Source organism: Hydra viridissima, unplaced genomic scaffold, assembly GCF_058129835.1.
Source record: "Hydra viridissima isolate aposymbiotic clone 2 unplaced genomic scaffold, HvirCarnegie_v1 scaffold_1, whole genome shotgun sequence".
Lineage (NCBI taxonomy): Eukaryota > Metazoa > Cnidaria > Hydrozoa > Anthoathecata > Hydridae > Hydra > Hydra viridissima.
The window spans coordinates 28,482,798-28,509,499 of NW_028324300.1; the positions used below are offsets into that span (position 1 = coordinate 28,482,798).

The window sequence follows — 26,702 nt, forward strand, 5'->3', positions numbered from 1 at the left end:
TAAGATGATTTTCTAATATCTTATCACCAGAATTTATTCGGAATCTTAAAAGTTCTCTAAAGTTCCCTTCATTGATAACGGATGTTTTTGAACTAGAATTAATTAATAATTCTCCATCATCCCTATGCCCTCTAAAAGAAATACTTTGTCTAGCTAAAAAAATTATTGACTCAATAATAGGAGTAATTCTTTCTCTATTTTCAACTATTTGCCTGTTTCTTTCACTGTCAATCAAGTTAAGAACTTCTCTTTCTGGCTGCTCATAACGGATTAAAAACTCATTAGCTTGTAAAATTGCATTTTTGTGATATAAATTATTTTGGTGGGATTCTAGATCGCCATCTTTTCCTAATAGTTTAGCAAATGTATTTAATGGTGCAGTGACTAATTTTTTTAAAAGTTCAGTATTTCTTAATCCTCCAGTATTGTTAACAAGGAAAAGTACACAAAATTTACAGAATAACCCAGATTTTAATGATGAATATACTAACGACGTCCATAAAGTACGTACGCAGTAAAACCAATGCTTTTGGACCCCCCTCCCCCTTTGTACGCACTTGTACGCTTTTTTTCCCCCTCTGCGTACGTACGCGTTATTTATTAAAAAAGTATGACCTCCCCCCCCACCCAAAAAAAAAAAAGTTTTCAAATCATTAAATACAAAAAAGATCAATTTAGCTATTTATATTTCCACAAATGGTGAATTAAATAAATTGAAAATGTTATGGAAAACAGGCATGAACTCTGCTTCTAATCTTTCATTAGTAATTTCCTCACTGACTTCTTCACTTTCACTTAAGTCACTCTTTATATCAATCTTTATTTTTTGTTTTTTATGTGCTTTCTTGTGCCGTTTCATTACTGCCTCGCTCGGCCAGTATTTATTGCATTTGTCGCAAATTCCGTTTAAAAGCTTTTTTTCCAATGAAGGACAATACAGATCAAATGGTATAATTTTGTACTTTAAGCCTTCTGTAGGTATATCTTGTAGCAAAAGCCTATGCGTCAGAGGTGCAAAGTTTGAATAGTTTGATATGTTTTCAAAATATCGAGACGGTTCCATCGCTTTGTAACCATTCTCGCAGTACTCGTAGATGGCCGGAAATGGAATGAAACGTTGGGGGATGGTATTCAGTCAATTTGTTTCAAACGATGAACAACATAATTTGTCCTGGCATTTCACAGTTTGTAGACAGTATCGCGATTGCTGGCAGTGTTTCTCTGCCCAAACAGGATCAGGATTCGGCGGTTTATATGCTTTTCCAACTGGTACTGCCCAGCAATTAACAAGGTAACCGTCGATGACGGTTTTCTCCCAAACTTTTGGTAAAACGTCAGCCGCTTTTTGGAAACTTTCTACCTCCAGTTCTTGGTTGATTGTCTTTCCAGAAGAATCAAGGTGATCGCCAAAATAATCATGGGGAAGAACTATTCCAGCCAAATCACGAGAAAGAGATGCCATTTTTCTTTCAATTGGGTTGAAGGCTGAAAGCCCAGCTGCATTCACACCGTGAAACAAGACATCTAAATCCAGCAAGCGGAAGAGCCTAACAGTAGTTGCTAACGTTTTAGGGAAGCGTGGTGCCTCATCTTGAGCTCCATCAGTCTCCATTAACATAATTGGTTTACGTCTAACCATCTTGGTTTCAAAAAGCTCTCTAACATCAAAAGCATGTGTAAAAGCATTCGATGTATCGTGTTTCCCACTTCTTATGCGTATGAAAGTGTCTCCACTGTAGGATACATTTCCATTATTGTTAACTTCGCATATGCCATACACCGATAGGATTAACTTGTGCTGTGGGCCAACGACAAAGTAATGATCCATAAGTTTGACCTTGTATTCCATATGCATCAGCAACGGCGCTTGAAGGCTTGCAGCAGTAAGACCCAACGGTACCCTGGCTTTATCATCATTGGACATGAAAAGCACAGCTTTTGGTCCAAACAAATTGCAAACTTCAAACATGTCATCAATAAAAGATTTGGCAAACATTCTATCATCATTTCTTTTTCGCAGTGAGTTTTCTGGACGTAGAAGCTTCACAGGAACTGTTTTTACATGCTTTTTTCCTTCATGAGTGTTTTCACGTCGTGGTAAAAGACGAAGGTACAAACTACTTCTACTCAAGTTGAAGCCTAATTTCGTCAGCTCTTTCTGAAGATCATTGAAGATCATTTCTGAAGATCAAAGTGGAGACACTGCGAAAACATTCTGTTCTTTAACGCTCATCTGCTGCTGATGAATTTTGCACAATTTTTATGATTGTTGATAAAAGTTCTGGTTGATCAATTTCGAGCCGTGGTCGTCCAGGATGGTTTCGCATAAACTGTTTCAAAGCACTTGATACTTTAGGGTTGTTTTGACAAACTGTTTCGATGCCCTCTTTAAGTTTTTGCCTCCGTTTTCTTTGTCGTGCCGATTCACGAATCAATCTGAAAATAAAATATTACACAAATCTTTGATTCCGTTATAAAACCTTCTATACTTAAGGTTTCCTGGATTCTGCGATCTTTGTAAATCCTCAATTAGAAGTTCTTATTGACAATTTGAAAAACAAAATTTTGAAAGTTACTGCCTGCTTAAAAGTTTGGTTTTTATGGCCAAGACGTCTGTCTATACTTCTTAGCTCTATTCGATATATCTCTTAACATTTACCTGTCCAAGTTTGTTTTTTCTCTTCTTATGCTTTCTTTCACATTGTCTAATTGTTTCCTCGTTACAGTAGACAAACCAGAATCGCGTAAGATTATCAAGGATGAAAGCTGTGATTCAAGATCTGAGATTTTCTTCCGACTTTTAACTTGCGCCGGATTTGCTCTTTCCTTCTCGTTTGATGTTAAATCTAAATTAGGAAATACCCAAAAATAAACTATTATAAATTCTTGACAGTTATAGAGATTGGATGTAGAGAAAATGGTCAAGTTGTCCAATTATGATGAATAAAACTATGCAATTGCAATATAGTCTTACAATGTAGTTTAATTACCAATTCGGTTGAATTCAATATATAGAAAATCACGAGAGAAAAATTTTGTAAATTATTACAAAAAATGGCTCACTAAGTTCAATCCTTTCAGGTTCTGTCGTAGTTGCGTTCGGATTACTTTGTATTTTATTTGACGAAGACGGCACTGGATGGATATCTTTTTTCTTTTTGCTAGGCGGTGATAAAGCATTTCCTCAGAATGACATGATTGATCCTTTAGACTTTTTTGCTTTCACTTTTAATTCGTTTACTTTTTTTTTTCATACAAAGAATGATCATATTTTACTATTTTCCACAACTCCTGTGCGTGCTGATACTGCTTTTGTTTTTCAAGTGTTGAATATGCTTTCTTATATAACTCAAGGAGTTGAAGATACTTTTTCTCGTTCCCAACAAATTCGTTCGACGTCTTGGGAGTAAGCAGTTTTTTTTTTGTTGCAACGTTTTCAATTATTCGATTAGAAAGATAAAAGTTTTTGTTTATTTTTGGAAATAAACGATTTCATCATAAGATTCAGTGTCGTTAAAGCGAAGAACGTAAAAAAATAACCCGACTCAAATTAATTGCAGTTACATTTCTCAATTAAAGGTGTTGTTCTCTATTAGCATTAAAACTGTTGTTTTTAAAAATAATTGTTTTTTAAAATCAGAAAAAATACATTTAAACTTTAATAATAATTTGAAGTTGTACATTGTTAATAAAAAGTTACTGGTGTTATAAGATCTAAATCTTTTAGTACTGCATTTGCTATTAAGCAAGCATCTCTCTTACTGATTTTACACCTATCCATGGCCTTACACAACTCAGGATATTGTTTAGTGTTGTAAACTTTGATCTCTTCATCACTTGACATCTTATTATCACTTGATATCACTTCATAACTTGACATGACTTTATCATCTGACATCTCAATTGGCAAAAATTCTTCATCTGACTTTGACTGTTCATTATCACTATAATATGTTTCATTTGGATCAATTTCTTTATCAAATTTCATTTTCTTATCTGTAATTGGTAAATTGCATGTTTTACTTCCTCTTTTTTCTCTCTTCTGCAGCTTAATTGTTTCTTCTTTGTCTACTTTTCCTATTACCATCTTCCGTACCGTTTTTTGATCTATCCAGAACTCCCATTCAAGTGTTGGAATTTTTTTTGGCAGTGGACATAAACAAGCTGACCTTTCTCGAACACCATTATCAAAACACTTACACAGACAAATATCGAATAGTTGGTCTAACATCTGCAAACTTGATTTAAATGTTGCAGAGGACTTCTTGCGATCAGAGTATTTACCAAGCTCATGTACTTTGTTGATTAGTCTCTTTATGCGAATAACTAAGCTGCTGACTGCAATGGTAGGAATACTTGCTTTGTTGTACAGTGCTTTAATTTCATTAGCTATGACTGTTGCTCTTTCAGTAACACTTGTGCAATTGTTATTTTTTAGTAAATAGTCATATGCTTTAAAAACATCAGCAGAAGTTGGCAGTTGATTTGTTTGAAATGGTCTTGGTTGTCCAAGTATACCATGTTCAGTTTCACTTCGTGTTTTAACAGTAGCCATTTTTATTTTCGATTTTAACTAATTAAACTAAAACAAAAAAAACAAACAGCGTAAGTATATATCTTATAACGAAGTGAAGGATCATGTTAATCGGAAGTCAACAAACAACACTAACAGCTTTTTGCTTTATATTTCGTAGGGTGCTCTAAACTTTTGCAAAGTTCTGTATACTATTAATATAATATTATTAACATGAATCATCAAAAAATCTAAATCTTAATGCTTTTATCCTGCAATTATACGACTGTTGTAAAATAGCATCATTTTGACCTTATATAGTAAAATTCAAGTTAAAGTTGGCAAAACGAAATAAAATTTTTATTACATTTCTTTTACATATCATTAATAGAGACAACGAAATGCAACTTTATTTCCATGTTTCATAAAAAAAAAAAAAATTGACCCACCCTAATATATATATATATATATATATATATATATATATATATATATATATATATATATATATATATATATATATATATATATATATATATGCCTATTAATTTATATTAAAATATACACAATATCAATATCAATATAAAATTATAATTTATTTATTAATAACTAAAGGAATGTTATACATTTACTATCACAACATTTTTTATCTGAAGAGTGTTGAGTAGAGAGTTTTACAATATATATTTAATGAATAAAACCAGGTGTGTTACCTATAAAATTTCAGACTAACAGTTAAATTTTATTTTTTACAGCTTATATTGAAACAATAAAAAGCTTCGAAACGAGAATAAAGCGATGGAAAAGCTTTCAATTCGCTAAATAACCAAGGAGAATCTTTAATCGCGTATCATCTGAAATCAGATGATACACGATTAAAGAATGGTTAAAAATTCTCTCAATTTTGACATTGTAATTTTAATTATCATTTTGTTTGAAACAAACAGTCAAATCATGTACAGTTTTATTTTGTAAATTATGAACGTAGTATTGCAAAATTTGCAATTGGCAAACTTTGTGGGACCCATACGGGATACCCAGCGGGCATACCCGTACCCAGGATACCGTTGGTCTTCCCATACGGGACTCAGTTACGGACCAGTATGGGCCCCGTACGGTATCTGTCTGTCAATGATGGCTGGGTATAATCTTGTTACAGAATGCTTGTCGCTTGTCTGGTTTCGCACCCCCCCCCCCCCCTATTTTTTTGGCAGATTCTGGAAGATCTTTGTCTGAAATGGAAAAAAATGGAATTCATTTTTATATTTGACAAAGAAAAAGTGCTGTAATTCACATTTGAATATTCCATTTTTCCGTTAAAAACGACGCTCCTTGTAACTCCATTTTGAAACTTTTTAATGATAGTTTTTAAACCATTAATTCAAACCGCTAAAAATATATACCTGGTTTTTACAAGCTTTAAGAAATACAAAGAACAAACAAACAATAGATATATACTAAATGTCTAACTTGCGGGATTTTATTGCACGAAAAGTGAAGCCGCTTTTTTTGTTTATAAATTTAATCCACCATTTGAAATAAGGGTAAGAGCTACATCCGACATGCAAAATAAAAGTAAAAATGAATGTTGAGAGCATCTAAATTTGACCGCGAAATGCCGATTCGCCGCCGTTCGCAGCAATTAGGCCTGTTACTCCACTACGTGAAAAATTTTGCGAAAGGATTTGAGTGTAAAACCTAATAAGATACAACTGGTGAAGAATTGAAGCCACACGACCTCCCACAATGTTTAACATTTCGTGAATGGGCGCTGACAAAGTTGGAGGAAGATCCACATTTTTATCGAAAAATTGTGTTCAGCGACGAAGCTCATTTCTGGTTGAATGGATACGTTAACAAGCAAAATTACCGCATCTGGAGTGAAGACCAGCCAGAAGCATTGCAAGAGCTACCAATGCATCCCAAAAAAGTTACAGTTTGATGTGGATTATGGGCCGGTGGCATTATCGGGCCGTACTTCTTTAAAGACGACAATGGCCGGAACGCTACTGTGAATGGCGAGCGCTACCGTGCGATGATTAGAAACTTTTTTTGCCCAAAATTGAAGAGCTGAACTTGGTTGACATGTGGTTTCAACGAGACGGTGCCACAAGCCACATAGCACACGAAAGAATGGCCCAATTAAGAGGTGAGTTTGGTGAATAGCTAATCTCACATTTGGGGCCCATCAATTGGCCGCCCAGATTGTGCAATTTAACGCCTTTTGACTATTTTTTTGTGGGGCCATGTTGAGGCTAATGTCTATAGGGATAAACCAGTAACGATTGACGCATTGGAAGCCAATATTAAACCATTTATTCGTGAGATACCGGCCGATATGTTGGAGAGGGTGCGCCAAAATTGGACCTTACGCATGGGCCATCTAAAGCGGAGCCGCGGCCAACATTTTCATGAAATAATCTTTAAACACAAAATTATTTCGACCGTTCTTTCGATTCAAGTAAAGACTTAATCTATTATTTCAAACTTTTAGAGTTTTTTTTTTTTGAAAATCAAATCCTATACCTCTTAAAATATCACCCTTAACTTCATTTAAACATGAATTTTATTTAAGCTTTGTGATTTTTATTTTAAAAACAAAATTTTACATTAACTTTAATAAATTGTTTACATAGAGGTACATGAGTGATATGTTAAATGTTAACAAAAAGTTTAGAAAAGGTTTTGTAAGTGAAATTTTATGATAAGTAGCCAAAAATTTTAAGCAATTGTTTTAAACAGATGAGAATTCGATGGTATAAGTGTTAACCATACAAACATACAAAACTGAGTTATTTTAAAGGAATTTATAAAAAACTTAATAACAGCTGGCTTGATTTGATTTGAATTGAATTGGTTTTTCTCACCGGTGCTAATTTTTTTATAATCAGAAAGAGAAAAATGATATCTTAAACAGGTAAATGCAGGTAAATGACTTAGTGAATTTTGACAGTATAATATTTAACTGAACCATTCTTTTTATTTTAATGAGTTAGTGTAAAACTGCCAAACAAGATAATAGTGATTTTATAATTAAAAAATAATTGTAAGTCGAGAGAGAATAGCAAAAAATGAAAAAACAAGATTAGGAAGTATGTCGACTGGATATATAAGAATAGAAAAGGTGTCTTCAGAAGAAAATGTATTATATGTGTTTGTGTTTTTCCTGCAATTGTTTTATTTCAAAATATATTTGTAAATCTTTTCATAGCTATTTTCTCAATGAAAAGAAACAAAAAAGAAAAAAGAACTTAGCCAATCTAGTATTAGTTGCAGACAACAAGTTACTTGCCCTATTCCAGGCTGTAATGATGTAATAATAAATTTACCAAAGCATTTACGTTCTAATAAGCATAAGTGGACAAAAGAAGATTCAAAGAAGAAAAGGCGGGTTTTTTGATTTAAGGAAAGAAAGATCATGAATAAACATTAAGGATATCTGCCCTTTATGTAATTTGTAACTTAATGAACTCATGTTCATTTATATAAAACACCACATCAACTAAAAAATATTCCGAAAAAGTACAATGATCTACTAAAAATTAAAAAACCTTTTGTGAAAAATGCTTTGTTTATATTTAAAATGTCCATCTGGTGGTTTGAAAGACGGGAAAGCAGCAATAAATGAGATGAATTAGGTTAGAAGGATAAGGGAGTTTTTATATTCTAGTCATCTTCAAGCTTCATACAATATGCTTTTTGATTTAAAAAACTTTCAAGAAGTTTGGCTTAAATGGTGAAAGAAAAAAAGGATTTGAGTCTGGAACAAAGCAATTTTATTTATTTTCTTTGGGCCACTTTATGGATTTTATTTTGAGATCTAAATTAACACCTATGGTAGCAAATATTTTACCTATTGATGAACGCATTTCAGCTCAACTAATTTCTTTCTGCTAAAAAGAGTGCTTCAGTGGCGGAGTTATCTCAAGTCTGAAAAAGGATAGAGAATATACTGTTTTGATTAAAGACGCAGATGTTATACCAAAGGAAGTATTTTTTGAAGTACAAAATAGTCCTTTTAACAGTCAGATCAATCAAAAGACCAAAGAAATCTATAAAAAGTAGGGATGGACCGAAGCATAGTCTTCGGTCGAAGCCAGGGTTTTTTTTGTCAAATCATTGGCTTCGGCGAAATTTTTTTAGGTTTCTAAGCTATAGCCTGGAATCTTTAATTATGTAAAAAATTTTTTTGGTATGTCACAGTATACTGTGACAAACCAAATATGATATAAATGAAACCATCTTCGGGTCTTGGGTTGTGGCAAGGTTGTGCGCAACACAAGGATGATAAGTTGTTTAGGGTGGCAAAAAATGGAACGAGAACAGTAAGAAAAAAAAGTTACTTTAGTTGAAACACATTGATCTTTTATTTTGAATTTTATATTCACTAAACAAAAACTGATTTAAACTGTTACGCTATAGTAAACTTTATTTCATTAAATTTAATAACCCTAATATTTTCTTCAGCTAAAATTTGTTGCTAATTTAAATCTTATTATATCTTTAGCACTTTTTGTCCGGCGATTGTACCATCTGATCGCCGTAAAAAGTGTAATTTCTGTACGTCGTGTAACTTCGCCGTAAAAAGTGTATTTTCTATACGTCGCCTTAGTAACTCTCAAGATGGCATCATAATTTCATGTGGGTGACCAATTTACTTCACTTAAAAGCTGCTTCAAAGAGCAAAGCTTGGTTTTGCAAAAGCTGTTTAAATAAGAAGTCTATGAATTTAATATCCAATCAAAGGTTATCAAGTTTTATGTAAATAAAACTGTTCAATATTGTGCAGTTAGATATTTCTTTTTCAACAAGTTTCCTATTTTGAAATTAAATGTTTACTTGCAAGTGTTACATCTATAATTTGATGTTGCATTTTTGTATTCTCAAAGTTTTTTAAGTTTTATCTTTTATCTAGCACTATCTATCCAACTGAACTTTCATTTAGTAATGAGGATCAATTTTTTACATAAAATTGTGACATCTTGTTAACATCTAAACATTCTGCAGCTGATTTGCAAGATATTTCAGCCAAAAAGATGTTATCAGACAACGTGATTCACACAGTTCAAAAAATGATGAAAAATGTTTGTGGGTTACAAGATCCGATTCTAGGACAAAATTACTCATTTAAAGTTGTTAATGAATCATTTATACAAGTTTTGCATGACGGTGCTTTACACTGGCTGACAATCAGCACTTTTAAATGTGCTAAAGATGAGGTATGTGTTTTAGATAGTATGTTTCATGGAAACATAAAAAAGCATGTTATCAGACAAATTTGTTCAATTGTGAACTGTTCCAAAGATATTTAAACGGTACGTGTTTTGCCAGTGCAGCAGCAAATAAATGGTATCGATTGTGGTTTATTTGCATTAGCTTTTGCACAGTACATTGCTTGCACTAGCTCAAATCCTTCTTTTGTTGCATTTGATTCATATATGATGAGAAAGCACTTCAAAACATTACAGAAAATCATTTATGTGATTTTCCTTAGACTACAAAATCAGTAAAGTTTTGCAAGGAAAAAGTTATTTCTTTACATTGTATTTGTAGGCAGTTGTGGGTGCCTTTAGACAAATTTGACAAAAAAAGGTAAGTCAGTTGGTAATTAATCTAAAGTCTATTTATTGGGTTGAGGAATAATTCATGAGCGTTTTTTTCAAATTTAAAAATGCACGCAGAAATAAAATGCATTGGCAAAATGTTTTATGTTGTTTGAAAGAGAATGTTTTGCTCTACAAGATAGTGTGTTTTGATTTGTTAGTTTTTTTTATTTTTGTGTATTTTCAGATCATTAAAATGGAATGTCAAGTGGACAAAACTAAGCATTTTCGACACCATTTGCTTTTTGCATTTAATCGAGGTGTTAAGGCCGCCGAAGCTGCTCGTGAGATTTGTGCTGTGTATGGAGAAGGAGCAATGTCTGAAAGTACCGCCCGCCGTTGGTTTTCGCGCTTAAAAAATGGGAATTTTGACCTCAAGGACGGCTCACACACCGGTCGACCAATTGAGTTCGACGAAGAGCGATTGAATCAACTTCTTCGCGAAAATCCACGTCAAACGACCAGAGAATTGGCGGAGCAGATGGATTGTGATCAAAAAACTGTGGTGAACCACCTTCACTCAATGGGCAAGGTTCAGAAACTCGGCGCTTGGGTGCCACACACTTTGAGCGAAAACAACAAAAATCAACGTTCCACAATCGCCGCCGGTTTGCTCGCTCGTCATCGCTCAACACATGGTCACAAACAGCGTTTTCTTTACCGCATTGTCACTGGCGATGAAAAATGGTGCCTTTACGTCAATATGAAGCAGCGAAAAGAATGGCTCAGCCCCAAAAAACAAGCGACTCCGCGAGCAAAAAAAGACCTTCATCCTCGAAAGATCATGTTGTGTGTATGGTGGGATTGGGAAGGCATAATTCATTACGAACTGCTTGAGCGCAACCAAACAGTCAATGCGGAGCTCTACGTTCAACAACTGCACCGACTCAACGAAGCAATTCAGCAAAAAAGACCAAATAGGCGAAATGGCGTTCTTATGCAACACGACAACGCCCGTCCTCACATCGCCAATATGACCAAAGCCGCGATTCAAGAACTGGAATGGGAAGTGCTGCCTCATCCTTCATACTCTCCAGACTTGGCGCCGTCAGATTTTCATCTGTTTCGATCGCTTTCGAACGCTTGGCGCCGTGTATCGTTCAATAATGACGTGGAATTGAGGGCTTGGTTGGACGAATTCTTTGAGTCAAGACCGGGAGATTTCTATCGCCGAGGCATCGAAAAACTTATTGAACGATGGGAGGAAGTCGTAAACAACAACGGAGAGTATATTATTGATTAAATCGTTGTAGTTTTTTTGTTTAAAATAAATTTGAAAAAAACGCTCATGAATTATTCCTCAACCCAATATTATTAAAGGTAAGAAACTAATTAAACATCATATTTCAATTTCCTGAATTGCTATTATAACTTTTACTTATCCATCAGCGCATTATGGCTAGCTCATCGCGACGCAAAAACCCCTTAAGGAATTATTTCAAAGTGAGTGATGAGGGTGTTGGCAAAGCAATTTGCATACTTTGCAAGAAGATTTTGTCTAGAGGAAGTAAAGACGCACACAACAACAAACATGTCAACAACAAATTTACAAAACCATCTGAAAAAATGCATTACAATATACATAGCATGATGCTTTCTCAGACGAAGACTGTTAACCACGAGTCTTCACCAGATCCAAATCAAAAGTCTGTAAAACAATTTTGCACTACTCAAACAATATAAAACATGTTCTGTTGAATCAGTGCAAATAATTACCAGCACAGCCACAGATGAAACGCAGGGATACTCACATGTTTCTAATAACTCAATACCTTCTTTTCAAAGAGCATCGAAACAGGTAACTTAGATAACTGTAACTAAATTCATTTACTATTCAGAATTCAAGATGTTGTGACGGGATGGGGGCAAGTCTTGTCAAAATGAGGGGGGAATGATACATACTTCTATCACTGAGATCCGCCACTGGTCATTGTTAGTTATTAAATAATATTTTTTATTCGTTGAATTTGTTTCAGGTCTCTCTGCGGGAGATTTTGCAAAGAAAAGAATTGTGGCAACTTGACAATCCCAAGGCTCAAGTTAATACCAAGCTTATTGGAGAAATGATATGTTTAGACTGCAGCCATACTGCATTGTTGAAGATAAAGGTTTTACCAGACTTTTAAAGAATTTAGCTCCAAAATATACAATACCTAGTCGAAAGCATTTCTCCACGAAAGTCATTCCACTGATGTATGAAAGTCATTCCACTGATGTATAACCATAAAAGCCAGAGTAAAACATGAGCTGGATCAAGCAGATTTTTAAAGTTTAACTAGTGATGGTTGGACCTGTCAGCACACAATTCAATCGTATTACAGCTTAATTGCTAGATTTGTGACCCACGAATTTATAGTTAACCATGTCATCTTACAAGTTACACACTTCCCTGAGTCGCACTAATGGCACAATATAAGCAAATTCATAAATGAAGCGCTTGCATTAGCAGGACATTTCCACCACTCATCCAGTGCTGTGACTAAACAAAAGAAAATTCCAAGTCAATTATATTGCCAGAGCACAAAATATTTCAAGATGTTTCCACAAGATGAAATTCAACATACTATATGCTTAAGAGGTTCATTGAGCAGAAAAAAGCTACTGCATTGTATTTCATTACCAGAACTCAAAAAAATGCAAAGAATCCTACGGATAATCAATGGCAACTTGCTGAAATGCTTGTATGCATATTAAAACACTTCGAAAGTACTACAAAAGAAATGAGTAAAGAAACTGCATGTACATCAGAGATTATACAATTTATCTATGCAATGGAAAAGTTCCTTGACTATGCTTGTGACACGGCAACTGAAATCAAAACTGTTGTTTATGAACTTAAGAAAGATTTTAACTCTCGTTTTCAAAAATACAAGGATAATGTTGATTTAAAAGTTGCAATGATGCTTGATCCTCGTTTCAAGTTAAAGTTTGTTGAAGAAACGAATCATAATGGGTTTAAAGAAATACTCTATCTAGAGTTCTACCAATTTTGCTCTGAGTCTCATTTAAAACAAGTAAAAGAAATTGACTTCAGTGTGGCAAGAGGTAGTGGATCAGACTTAGAAGGATCATTAAATTCATTTTCAGAATCTAAACTTCATGAGTCCGACTAAGATTTGGATGACCATGGTTCTCCATTAAAAAAAAAACAACTAATGAGCATGGACATATATAGCTTTTTCCACCAACTCTGTGCAAATGCCCTACAAAATTCAGAAAGTTCTGACGTACAGGGAAAGTTACTTTTTTTAATTTTATGAAACATTTTTTAATTTTATGAAACAAGTTACTTTTTTTAATTTTATGAAACATTTTTGATTGCCTATACCCAAAATTATTTATAATTTATCAATAAACAATTTTTTTTTTTATCTCCGTTCTTTAATCTTTACAGTTCAAAAGACGGATAAGAGTCTTCTTTTAATTTGTTTAGTTGTTTAAAGATTAATACTTTTAAAATATAAACCTAACATTATCACTTATATTTTATGCATCAGCAACGATGAAGTCAACTTCTACTTTAGCCTTCCAACACTGCCAATGAATGAATGCCCTTATAAGTGTTGGGGTGCATACCGTAACACTTGCTCTGATAAAGATACTTACATGTTGGATTTGTCAAGGATTTTAAAGAAAGTTTTGTGCGCGCCTCCTTCATCCGTAAAAAGTGAACGCTTATTTAGCACAACTGGAAACATTTGAAGCAAAAAGAAACCGACTATTACCAGAGCATGGAGAACAGATTGCATTTTTAAACTTTAATATGCCTACTTTCATTAAATAACTTATTATTAAGTGAATAAAAGACTTCGCAGTTCAACTAATTGATCTTTTTTAACAAAATTTAACACAAATACAAAATTTTCTGTTCAATTTAAAATGATATCTATTTTTACATATATTTACATTTTTGTGAATTCTTTGATAGTATTGACCCTACCCAGCCAACCAAAACATATGGGTACCGCATGGGACTTGTCTTTAAGTGATTTCCTATAACTTAAAAACTTATCATTCACATATAGTGCTACAATAAAAAAAATCAAAAATTTTGAAAGTTTGATTTACCCTACTGTGTAATTGACTATAACTTTTATCATTTAGAAATCTAAATTCAAAGTATATTTTTTTAGCTTATTTATTTGGAATCAGTTATTTTTATTCAAAACGTACAAAAAACCGCAAGATAGCTGTTGCGGTTTCAGAAATACTGGGTAGTGCATGTGTGAATATACCTAAATATCAACCTCACATGTTTCTCAAGCAAATAATGATAATTTGCGAATAAATATGGTAAAAATGTCAAGTTCAAAAGATCCAATCAATTTGCCCACAATTGATGTGATAAGTTCTTATGATTCAATAGTCAGCTTGATGATTTATATAACACTGAAGAATATAATAACTTTCCAGTGTGGGCAACTCAAATTAATTTATGATGACAGTGATGAGGAGAATATTGACTTCATTGAAGAACTCAATGTAAGTGAGACTTTAAAAGATAAGTTAGTTTCTTGGGCAGTAAAATTTAACATTTCCCAGACAGCATGTAGCAATTTGCTTGGGTTTTCAAACAAGCTTCATCCTGGTTTGCAAAGAGATGCAAGATCTTTGCTTTGTACTCGAGGAAGTGTAAACATTCGAAATGTTAATGGTGGGGAATATTTTTATTTTAGTCTACAGTATTGACTATGTATTTTTACCGAAAGGTATCCTCTTAATAATGATATCAATCAATAAGATTTGCATATTAATATAGATGGTGTGCCAATTTTCAAAAGCTCAACAAAAAGTTTGTGGCCTATACTTTGCTTGGTTAAAAATACTGGATGGTGTCCATTTCCGATTGCCGTATATTTTTGTAATGAATTATAAATCAATGGATGCACAGCTTGTCTGTTCATAGATTATCAAGGGCCGCAATAGATTAGATATGTGATAAACTTGTTGCAATTAAATATTAAACTTCTCGAGAGTTTGCACGAAAGCCTAGATAACTCTCTGAATGTAAACATTGGAAGGCTACAGAACTTAGGGAAATTCTATTATATTCTGGTGCTGTTGTTTTGAAAGGCATTTTGCCGAAAGAGTTGTATATTGATTTTCTGTGTCTATCAGTAGCCATTAGAATACTTATTAGCCATCCTTATGTAACATCTATGTATATTATTCTGAACACCTGTTTAAGTACTTTGTGTCAAATTTTTGCATGTTATATGGAAATGACCAGTGTGTATATAACGTTCAATCACTGATACACTTGCCAGATGATGCTAGACAATGTATCTTCGTTTCCTTTTGAAAGTTATTTAGGAAGACTTAAGAAGTTAATCCGTAGTCCACAGTCCCCTGTTACTCAAATTTTATGTAGATTGTCAGAGGGCCACGTACAATACTCTGAAACAAATGATCCTGATTTCACTTCAAAATTAAAAAAAAAAAAACATTTTGATGGTCCAGTTCCATTGCCATTACGCCACCTCTTACAATTTAATCAATATTTAGGATCTCAGTTTATAGTTTGTAATGAAAATGGACACAACTGCTTTGCAATAGACAACAAAGTTTGTTTAGTTAAAAATATTCTTGCTGGAAATGAATCAAATGACTCCGATGCTATTGTTGTTTGTGTAGAGTTTGATTGTCAGGATCCATTTTTTACAGTTCCACTTGACTCGTCTTAACTGTCTATTTTCGATGTTGAAAAACTTTCATACCTTGTAAAAGTTTATTCATTGAGAAAATTAAGAACGAAATATTTTTTGCTGCTACATAAAAATGGTTTTGTTGTAATCCCTCAAATCCACTTCAACTAAAGCTGATTTTGTCCATAAAAACTTAGTTTAAAATTACAAATGTCTGATGTATTAATGTAAACAGTTTTTGTAAATAGTGTTTTATAATAGTATTGTATTATTACATTTTCAATGGCATGTTTTATTTTTATTTTTTTGGGAATATTGTGCTTTACTTTTTCTATTATCAAGTTATCTGCGTGTTTTTTATACAAAAAATTCAAACTATTAAAAAAACTTAAAGTATTGATTAGTAAAAAGCTAAATTTTAAAAACTACTATTATTTCTATTTAATAAATAAAAAATTCATAATTATAATAATTAACAGTTTTTAAAACATTTCTTATGTTATATCTTATAAAATTTTATTTAGTTAAAATATGTTTGCAATTGTTGCTTTTGAAAACACTTGCTTGACAGACTATGTTCCATTGAAATGGCTTGATGGAGTGGATGCTTGTAATGTCCAGTTAATTATATCAAATCACACATTAGTTAAGTGCTGTTGGGCACCATTTAAGAATCCCAACAAAATTTCATAAGCTAAAAATAACAGCCATGATGCAGAGATAAATTGGTCAATTTACATGGCAAGGGTGCTGGGATTAGCTGGAAAATTTATTTTGCATATAGTTTATTTTCTTCATTTGTGTTACATTTGCATATGACCTTTTTTTTATATACCAGTTACTATTTTGAAACCAATTTTTAGACAGTTTAAACAATGCTTGTCAAAAAGCCACAATGGCAGAAGACACATCAAGTTTAGAAAATGCATTAGAGGAGATAGAAGAAAGTTCCGGAACTGTCAAGAAAAATAAAAAAAAGGCGGTAAGCATTTAATGACTTTTTGTTTATCTATAATTAAGAAAGCTTTTTATTTTATATAAGCACAATAATTTTACTTAAAAAATTTATTTTATTATTTTGAGATTTTGTCTTTTATTGTGTTGAAGTTAATAATGATAAAAAACGCTACGCTTTTTTTTTTTTTTTACAGAAGTCTTTTGTTTTTGTCATTTTTATATTGATGAAGAGTAGCTAAGATAAGTTACGAGAAAGAAACAGAAAATGAGGAGTCTGAAAATGATCAATTGTTTAATGTAGAACAAAAGTAGCACTGTCAAAACGCTTATTATTTACACAAAAAATAATTTTTTTTATGTTGTGGTAAAAATAGTGCAGAAACGGGTTAACAGTAACTTCTCGTTGAGTATCGCTTTTCCGATGATGCTATATTACTTAAGTACCACGATCGATACAATGTTCTTTCTTATTAGGCGCATTATAAAAGATAGCCATGTAGTAAAGAAATCCACGAGTTTTTATATTATTACTTGTGGTTCAAAATAAAACGTCGACACAACACTGTAACATTCAGAAAAAATTACGTGTATATTAAGTGTAAGAACTTGTAAGCAAAAATCTTTTCTTTCCTTAGGTATATATACTAAATATATCAGTCCGAACAATGATAATACAGTACAATCTCTCTAATTCGAATCTCCTTAATTCGAAAACCTCCGTAATTCGACTAAATGTAAAGTCACCGTGACATTCGCTTAAGAAACTCTTTTGTTTAACTTTCTATAATTCGAATCTCTATAATTCGAAAACCTCTGTAACTCGATTGGATTTTTTGACCCTTTAGTGAGAATCTCTCTGTAAATCGATTTTTTTTATTTTCTGACGTGTAAAAAGCTCGTTAACCGTTTAGTTCTTTTTTCAAATTTCGGATGTTTTGAGTTTTTGAAAAACGATTAACGTGAATTATTATCTTTTGTTTAAAAAACGTCATGGCATCAAAGAGACCGCATGAAGAAACCAATTTAAAGCGGAAACACGATGTTCTACTGGAATTGGAGAAAGGAAAAATAAATAGAGGTTTCGAAAATCTTTGATATTCCACCAAACATTCTTTTAACCTGGAAAAAGAATAAAGATAAATTCTTAGACGCTTTTCGTCAAGGAAATTTGGCTAAATGGGTGAAGGTTGATACGTATTATCATGTCAACAAAGCTCAGCTGTACAACGTCAAAATACAGTATCTGTATTTTTCATAACTTGATATGAAAATGATTTTGTAAAGTACGTTGGGCCGCCAACTTAACTTCATACTTATCACTTGAAACTTTATAATATGAAGATTCAAGTGATAAGTATGAAGTTAAGTTGGCGGCCCAACGTACTTTACAAAATCATTTTCATATTAAATTATGAAAAATACAGATACTGTGTTTTGACGTTGTACAGCTGAGCTGTACTTAAATGTTTCAAACAAATGAGCTTATATTCAAAAAAGGCGATCTACAATTACTGAGTTTTTTTTTTAAATAAAAAAGTTTACAACATAATCTCTATTACATTTATGCTTAAGAATCACTATTTGTTTGTTTTTTCATCTCTATTTGTAGTTTGACCAGAATATTTGAAAAAAAATCAACTTTCTATAATTCGAAAATCTCTCTAATTCGAACTTTTATTTTTCCCCATGAAGTTCGAATTAGAGAGATTGTACTGTATCACTTAGTAGCTTTCTCGTAACTTTTTATATGATAGCATAAATAAATAAATAGCATAAATAGATAATTAGTACAAATAAATACACAGCGTAAACGCACGACGGCAAAAATAATTAACTGTTAGGATGCGTCAATAATTTTTAGCTCAGTGTGAATAATTTACTGTCAGGAAGTACCATAGATTTTGAACTTAGTGAAACGTGAGACTTTTTTTCGGATAAACATTTCGGGCTTTTCCGTGGAACAACTTATAGGTTTTGAATTATTCAGCCAGTAATATAAATGGCTGGAAATGTTGTCTCTAAACACATCTCTGGCTGGTAAATCTGAAGTTAGACATATATGCTGCCAGAATACACCGATTGAGCGAATTTAAAACACGTCATTTTTAAGAGGTCTGAACTCCAATAGGAGGGGTAAAAAGATACTTCCGTTACAATATTTACTTGAGAAAACGAAGTATAAACATCTAACTAATACTGCTGAAACAAATATTTACTATAAAATCAATCATGGAGTACAATATGATTTCAAAGATGAAAGTTGAAGAGTTAAAAAACTATCTAAAGTTAAGAGGATTAAAGTTAAATGGTAAAAAGGAAGAGTTAGTCGCTCGTGTATTTGCTGCAATAGAAAACAATGTTCTACCAATAAAAACAGCAGTAGAAGTTGAGGCAGATTTAAAAAAAGAATATAATTTGAAACTTGAATTAGACAATATGCAAATACCTGATCCATTTAAAATTCTTGATGGCTGGATGGACGAACAAGAGGGTATGGCATTCTGGCTAATGTTGTTTTATCCAGATATATTTACCTATTTAATGTTTAATCCATCAGAACTAGGAAGTAAAGACTTAAGTGACTATAAAAACTCAAAAGCATACAGCTACTATAAATCTTCCTGGATTCAGCCTCTTATGTATCATAATTTAACAGGAAGTAATTATTGTATATTTAAATCAGAATGTCGAAGATCACAATCTATTAATGATACATATCATAAACTGTGGTTAGTATTAGAAAAAAGTGCTAAAATAAACGCCTGTCATTGCACATGCATGGCTGGCATGGGTCAAACTTGTAATCATGTTGCTTCAGCAATATATAGAGTTGAAGCTGCTGTAAGAAACGGATTAACAAACCCTGCATGTACAAGCACTTCAAATGAATGGCTGCCATCTCAAAAAGAAGTAGCACCTTCTAAAATCAAAGATCTTGACTTTAGTCGTGAAGATTTTGGCGAAAGAGGTAAAAAAAAGAGAAAGTTAGTAGATATACAAAAAGAAAAATATAATCCTCTATCAAATAATACAGTGCAGTTATTAAATATCAATGATGTAGCTTCTGCTCTTGAGAATATTGTGCCGACAAGCATTTTGTTTACTGCTGTTCCAAAGCCAAAAATAGACTTTATTCGTGAAGTTTTGACAAACGTTGATATGCCACAAGTTGATTTGCCAAGCATTGACAGTTTAATTTCTACCTCTTCGTGTTGTTCTGAATTTTTTACAAGTTTAAAAGTAAACATGTCAGCTGAAAATATAAAACGAATAGAGTTAGTAACACGAGGTCAAAATGAAAATGAAAATTGGTATCACTATCGAAAAAGTGTTATAACTGCCTCTAAAGCTCATGAGGTAGCAACGAATATGAATAAAGTTAAAAAAATTTTTCATCCTTGTAAATACAATTATGTTCCTTGTAGTTTTTGAGGGGAATCTTTGAAAAAATCAGCAATTTCACTCTGCTGATTCTCACTAAATATGGCAAAAAACGAGTAACGACTTCCAGGGAAGAAAAGCTCTAAAATAGATATTTCCAAATCGCACAAAAAAAAGTTCTAATAGTTGACCAGTAACGGAGGTACTCCATTTTGAAAATTTGTTTAGCTCTTAAGGGAATTCTACCTGTAGGCATAACTAATCAAATCATCTTCATACAACTTTAATACTTTTAAAAAATCAACCACTCTTTGAGATCTCAAATCCTCATTTTTTATCAAAATAACCAATTAAAAACTTGGCTCTAATTTTAGAAAATTTAGTATGGTGAACTTTTTTTGTGCCGCCTGAAAAATAGTTTGAATGTTCATTTGGATTTTCTGATACATAATTGATTGCTCTCCTACTAGTGTGACTACTTCTTTACAATGCATATCAGCTGCATTGTTTAAAATATCAGTTAATTTAACCTCCGCCTGTTTGTTAAAAGTAATTCTAAAAGATATATATAATCTTGCTGTTAGCCGTATACGTGCACGCATTAATCTTTTGGTCTCTGATATTTTATTTTTAATCTTTTTAAGTGCACTTTAAGATCTAGCATCAATCATTAAAATAATTTTGTCAGATTTAATGTAACTCCCAATATCATCTAGCTGAAATGAAATCACTTGGATACTTCTCAATATGTTAGCTTAAAGATATTGAAAGTGATAGTGCAAATAAGGGCTCTGGAATTTTACTGGCGCGGAGGCTTGTAACATCTTCAGAGCGGAGGTTGTCTTTATTTGACAAGGTAGCAACAACAGTTATTTATATATTGAAACACAGTATATAAATGTTTATTTCAGTTTTTTTCATATTAACTCTCATTATCAATCACGCACTAACTTTTAATCATTTATTTCCATATAAAGCTTTCTTTAATTTCAATTGCATTACGGACCATTGTCATACTTATTTAATATTTCAATATCTAATTACCTTTATTCCTTGAACTATCTAACAGTTTCTGTACTGTTTTTTATTAGGTTCAGCCAGATGTAGTTTGCACACTGGTAAATCTTAGGTATAGCTCACTTTACTGCAAAAAACCAAATGAGCTGGCGGCCAACTTCTCAAAGCTGATATTGTATTTTTTACCGTCATTCAGCTATTTGCCTTACTGACGTCCCGTGATTATACAATAAAAAGTAAAAAACAGAAATGTGTCTTAAGTACTCGTAAAAAATTTATGTAAACAAAATATAGAAACGTTTAAAAAACACAATAAAACAGACCAAAGGTCAAAAACAGAATAAAACAAAAGGTTCGTCTTAATAGGAAAAATAAATAACATTAATTCAAGTCTAGATAGTGCTGAGTGTTTGCAACTAGATTTAAGCATCCTTTTTTGTTAAAAATATTTCTTATCTCTTTTCTGTATTTAGCAATTGTGTTTTGAGATTTTATTACTTCGTATTATTGGTAGAGTAAGTTTTTAATTTTGCTTTCGTATTATTTTAGTAATGTTTGAACGAAAAGAGAGGTTTTGAGATAGAACTCTCTATCGCCCGCCTGCGCGCTCTAGCCGAAAAATAAAAGTTTAAGAGAGTTCTCCTGCGGATAGTTTTCTGGACAGACCTGGTCAAGAATATCGAGAGTGAATAAATTATTAGGTTGCGCTTTTTCGCAAATATACATCATATGTGCAACCGTTTCGTCAGGCTTTAAGCATAATGGGCATGTTGAACTTTTCCACATTTTGATTTTCGAAACTTTTTCAAAAATCAAAATGTGGAAAAGTTCAATCGTTGTCACTATGTATTAGTAGCTTTTACACTGTTACGGAAAAAGGTGTTCATGTAAAAGAAAAAAGGTGTTCATGCGTGATACTATATGAACACCTATTAGGTGTTGCCGTTAAAAGGTGTTGATGTAAAAAAAGGTGTTCTTGTTGCATTAACACCTAATAGGCGTTGCTGTTAAAAGGTGTCGATGCAAATAAAGGTGCTCATGTTTAATAGGTGTTCACGCAATTACAACGCGTTTATGACGCACATATTTAATTATTTAAAAGTAAACATGATCTTCTTAACCTTTCTGTTTACTCATAATTAGCATGTTTTAACAAAAAATTTTCCAATTTAGTTTTATGAAAAAAAAGTTCCATGAGCGCTAATAATATATGTTTTATAAAACAACCTATCATTTTATATTATATACACATTAAGACTATAAATATGCAAGCATATTTTATAACAAATAAAAATTATCAGTAAAAAAGAAATTCATATATTTGAAATAAAATTTTAATACAAGTTTTTTAAGTTGTTTTTTTTAACTTTTAAAATATACTTGACTTCACCAGTTTTTGCAACTAAACGGTTGTCATGCTGACTAACAGAACTTGCATTAAAATGGTATAATAGATATCTGCTCTCCAGACATTTGATGAATGATTATCTAAAAACGAGCAAAAATTTTTATAATTTAACATTGAAAAAATATAATAATAATAATTACTAAAACATATTCCTACTGCATTTCATTTTTAGTTCATTTCATAAAAGAAAAACTACATAATGTTACCTTTTCATTTACTTTACTTTTTCCATCTGCAGATGATGAGAAAGAATTCTCAATAGAGAGTTCTTTCTCTTAAATATTTTCAGTCGGAAGTTCAATCTTTTGTTCAACCCATTGTTGTTTTCTATTTATTGTACCCCTGAATAAACTAAACAAAAATTGTATGAGAACAAATAAGATCTCCATAAAACAATTAATATACAAAATAAAAAAATCACACAAATACATTTATATACAATGTATAATAATATCTAAAACTGCATTTATCAAATAGGTTCCTGAAAGGTTTTTGAAAACTTTTTCATATCATCATTTTAAATCAAAGATCCTTTAAATAGGCAAAAGTTTATACAAACAAAGTTTATTTTTTTATAATTTCTTTATTAGTTTTATTTTTCCTTAACTATATGGTGCCTTACAAGCAGTAGTATTATTTGTATGATGTATTAACTGATTTTAAGACTGACAAGTTGTAAAACAGCTGATTATACTCAGTTGAATTAGAACTAAGAATCGAAGCCTTATAATCAATTAAATATAATCAGCTATTTATTTTATAAATAATTTACAAACACAAAATATGTAAATGTGACAAAAAAAATTAAACTTAGAACAATTTATATAATAAAAAATGTTAAAAAAACATAAAACTATTAACATAAAATGTTAAAGATAAAACCAAAAATATATTTAAAGCATTTTAACAAAGTCATTATAAAAGTAACAAAATAGATTTTACAATTCTGATGTTACTCATTTTTCTAATTTGCATAATTATTTCTAATATTTCAAAAACCGCCTCTTGTTTTTTGCAATGTATTAAATTAAACGCTACACTCAAAGAAGTGCCGACAAGAAGAACTTCGATTAAGTTTGCACAGGGAATAGAAAATTTATCAACTGTAACTGCAAAATCTCCATTTTCATAGTGAAGACGAATCATATTCTATAAATAAATAAATAAATCAAATAGATCAAAATAAGTTATTTTTGATGTTAATCAAAAAAAAAAAGAAGACAAAACAATTTTCACTAGTATAGTTTCATAAAAGATATATGCATTTAAAAACAACTTATACTTTATATTAACTTGTTTATTAATTACGCAAATAATACACTAAAAACAATAAATAATACAATAAATTATGCAATAATAATTATGCAATAAAACAGTTATAGAATGGAGTTTCAAGGCATAACAATAACTTTAAACTAAATAATCATTATTATTAATTTTACATTAAATGATTTAAGAAATTTTGAAAAAATTAAAATTGCTGTTGTGTAGATTCATCATCATGTAGTACATCAAAGCTTGTGTTTTGGAGTTAGAGTTGAGAGAGGGTTGTAACAATAACTAAAAAATGTAGCTCCATAGGCCTTGTAAAGGGAATTCAAAAAAACTTTAACTTTAAAGTTAAACTTACCTTATCAGTAAATTCTACAAGTTTTTGATAACATCTAGCCACAATAAATTGAAATCCAATTGTATGTGAATCGGAAGAAGACATTGTAGGATTTACCATCTTTACCAGATTAAGAACAGATGAATATCTCTTTAAAAATGGGGCCCATTTCATACAAATATTTCTTAGCGAATCTTTCATCAAAACTTGAACCTCTTCAAAGTCTAGTCCATTATCCTTGTACGGTGAGCTCTCATTTAACTGATACACTTGGAGCATTCTCTTGCTTTCATTATATACCTAAAAAAATATAATTTTTCACAGTTACCACTAATAAAATGAGGATACCAATAAGGATTTTAAGGAGATTTAAGGTGAAATTTCCCCAATTTTTAAGAAGATTTAACCCTGAACAGGAAAGTTTTCATTAAAAGATAAGGACAACTAAGGAGAAAGTCATTACTTTTTACACATTATCTTTGTTTTCAAATAGATAGAAAAACGTCAAAAACAAATTAGGTAAAGAAATTCTTACATTTTTAGCTGATAAAAAGTAGGACTTAAATAATTCTAACTCTGTCAAAAATCCAACAGTTTCTCTTGCATTATTACGTTGCATGAAAGTTGTTTCCATTACAACCTCTTGTTCAAGTGAGGTTTGAACATTGTTTGAAATTGTAACAAGCTAAAGTGTTTTATTAAAATATGTAATAAACATTTATACAATCAAAAATATGATAATTTATAAAACAGATATAAAGCTAATATGTGGTACCCAATTTTTTGTGACAATCTAGGAATTGCAATTTAAAAAGGTTGGAGCAAATAGATAATTGTAAACTTACATATGCCTCATTTACAATGTCTGATACTTCATTAATATTGGTTATAAGTCTTAATGGTTCATTGATATCACTGTCACTTACTGCTCTAAAATAGATTAGGACACAATAGAAATATATAATATGATCATAAAATAAAAAAAAACTATTAAATTGAACAAGCATTGATCATCCATATCACATTTTAAAAATCCGGAAAACTGACTGCGTAATATATCTGGAAAAATCCGGAATATATTTTCCATTATTTTCTTCTTAATCTTGCTTTGAAAGTAAACAAAGAAAATCAGGAGAAATTAATGAAAACTGACTAACTTTTCATCTTTTTATAGATATTTAGTTTAATACATAATAATCAAGTATATTTATATAAAAAAAACCTCTTCATTGCCTTTGACACAGTAGCTTTTGCATATTTCTTTCGCTTTTCAATGACAGAAGCACAATTCATTTTTCTTCTATAACTTTTGAACCTGTCAATAATTCTTTGGTGGAAGCATTTCTAGTAGTAAAAAAAATAAATTAACGTTTTTCTTTTCTAGTCAATTTAATCATGTATTGCTTTGTGTAGTTTCCATTATTACTTAAAATGATATTAAAATATAAAAAACTTTATTATTTATAATTCAATTTATAATTTATAATTTTATTAAAATTTTATTCATAATAAATTAAAAATCACATGTTAAGTTTTTTAGATTTAATCAATTTATTTAAAAGTCATAACACAACTGTAATAAAATGTTTTTATAATAGTTATAATAAAACTTTACATTTTTTCAGCAAGGATAAAATATTTTTAAACAACAAAATATTATAATTTAATTTATTGAATTCAACCACTACACCACAGATTAACTCACTGAATATTGAACAGCTTTGAACTCTGGATACTTTTCTTGAATAACCATCACCAGCTCATTTAATTGATTTCCATTTATATATCTATGATATTGAAACAAACTAATTTAGTTTAAGAACTTAGAGTTAAAATATTTAGATAAAAAATCTATATAATACAACTAAAAACACACGGATTTTGTTGATCAACATATTCCAATACTTTATGAAAAATGATCCCAACCCAGTGGTTCATAAATTGACCATCTGCTACAATTGATTTGGCATCAAGTATCCCACATGTAAGCCTTGCTTCCACAATTGCATCTGTTGGGATTTCAAATTTCAAACCTGGCCATTGTTTTAAAGAAATACTTTCATTTCCCACAACTTCTTCTGATGATTTATTTAATGCTAAACTTGACACTTGACGTTCCAAAAAAACTAGTTTCAAATTATTATTTTTAACTAAAAAATCGAGGGTTTCTCCATCATCTATTTCTGCACCAGAACCATCATACAATTGTAGCAAATTACTGGACGAACATGGGAACTTATTGCCACATTTTGACAGCAAATCAGAATATGATGTGTATAGAATAACTTTAATTGTGTCACCTTTTTGTACATTAATTGATTGCATCTGCAAATATCGATGATAATATATAACGCAAAAAGTAAATTATTTTGTTATTGTATATAATTAACTAATTAGTATTAAATTAGTATATAATTAATACTATCATTAATATTAATTATCATTAATATTAATTATCATTAATATAAGATATAAACATCATGACCTACCTGCTGGCTTTATAAGAGGGTAATAGGGAGGACGCAGAAGTTTGCCAGGGCCCTGGGTTTTTTCAAGGGCCCAAAGAAAA

General features: G+C 31.3%; 1 protein-coding gene, 1 long non-coding RNA gene and 5 pseudogenes across 3 annotated transcripts; 4 read left to right on the plus strand and 3 right to left on the minus strand.

Annotated features, from left to right (window-relative positions):
* Positions 1-1,788: 1,788 nt before the first annotated feature.
* Positions 1,789-4,555, minus strand: LOC149894321 (uncharacterized; annotated as a pseudogene).
* Positions 4,556-11,511: 6,956 nt separating this feature from the next.
* On the plus strand, positions 11,512-12,548 carry LOC145180739 (zinc finger BED domain-containing protein 4-like; annotated as a pseudogene).
* A 135-nt stretch (positions 12,549-12,683) lies between these two features.
* On the plus strand, positions 12,684-13,900 carry LOC145202098 (zinc finger BED domain-containing protein 4-like; annotated as a pseudogene).
* A 173-nt stretch (positions 13,901-14,073) lies between these two features.
* Positions 14,074-14,991, plus strand: LOC149894322 (uncharacterized; annotated as a pseudogene).
* Positions 14,991-15,932, plus strand: LOC149894323 (uncharacterized; annotated as a pseudogene).
* Positions 15,933-22,417: 6,485 nt separating this feature from the next.
* On the minus strand, positions 22,418-23,322 carry LOC149894324 (uncharacterized). The gene is made up of 2 exons (XR_016444751.1): positions 22,731-23,322; positions 22,418-22,604 (listed from the first exon to the last, which is right to left on the minus strand). It is a non-coding gene; the product is annotated as an uncharacterized LOC149894324 (long non-coding RNA).
* Positions 23,323-23,416: 94 nt separating this feature from the next.
* On the minus strand, positions 23,417-26,586 carry LOC149894325 (uncharacterized). Of its 2 annotated transcripts, none has more exons than XM_090065751.1 (7): positions 26,010-26,586; positions 25,839-25,920; positions 25,356-25,477; positions 24,979-25,063; positions 24,669-24,818; positions 24,155-24,433; positions 23,417-23,673 (listed from the first exon to the last, which is right to left on the minus strand). In XM_090065751.1, the coding sequence occupies exons 1-7, from the start codon at positions 26,456-26,458 to the stop codon at positions 23,440-23,442; spliced, it is 1,401 nt and encodes a 466-aa protein (XP_089921877.1). In that variant the 5' UTR covers positions 26,459-26,586; the 3' UTR covers positions 23,417-23,439. The 2 variants fall into 2 exon arrangements, with proteins under 2 accessions (XP_089921877.1, XP_089921881.1); XM_090065755.1 differs by having other exon boundaries at positions 26,039-26,187.
* Positions 26,587-26,702: the final 116 nt, after the last annotated feature.

What these genes read in the sequence shown, in the direction of transcription:
- LOC149894325 (XM_090065751.1), bottom strand. Translation starts at nt 26,458, where the DNA reads ATGCAATCAATTAATGTACAAAAAGGTGACACAATTAAAGTTATTCTA. An exon ending in TATGTTGATCAACAAAATCC is followed by an intron (nt 25,921 to 26,009) that starts GTGTGTTTTTAG and finishes TCAATATCATAG; the next exon opens with ATATATAAATGGAAATCAAT. An exon ending in TCAAAGCTGTTCAATATTCA is followed by an intron (nt 25,478 to 25,838) that starts GTGAGTTAATCT and finishes TTTTACTACTAG; the next exon opens with AAATGCTTCCACCAAAGAAT.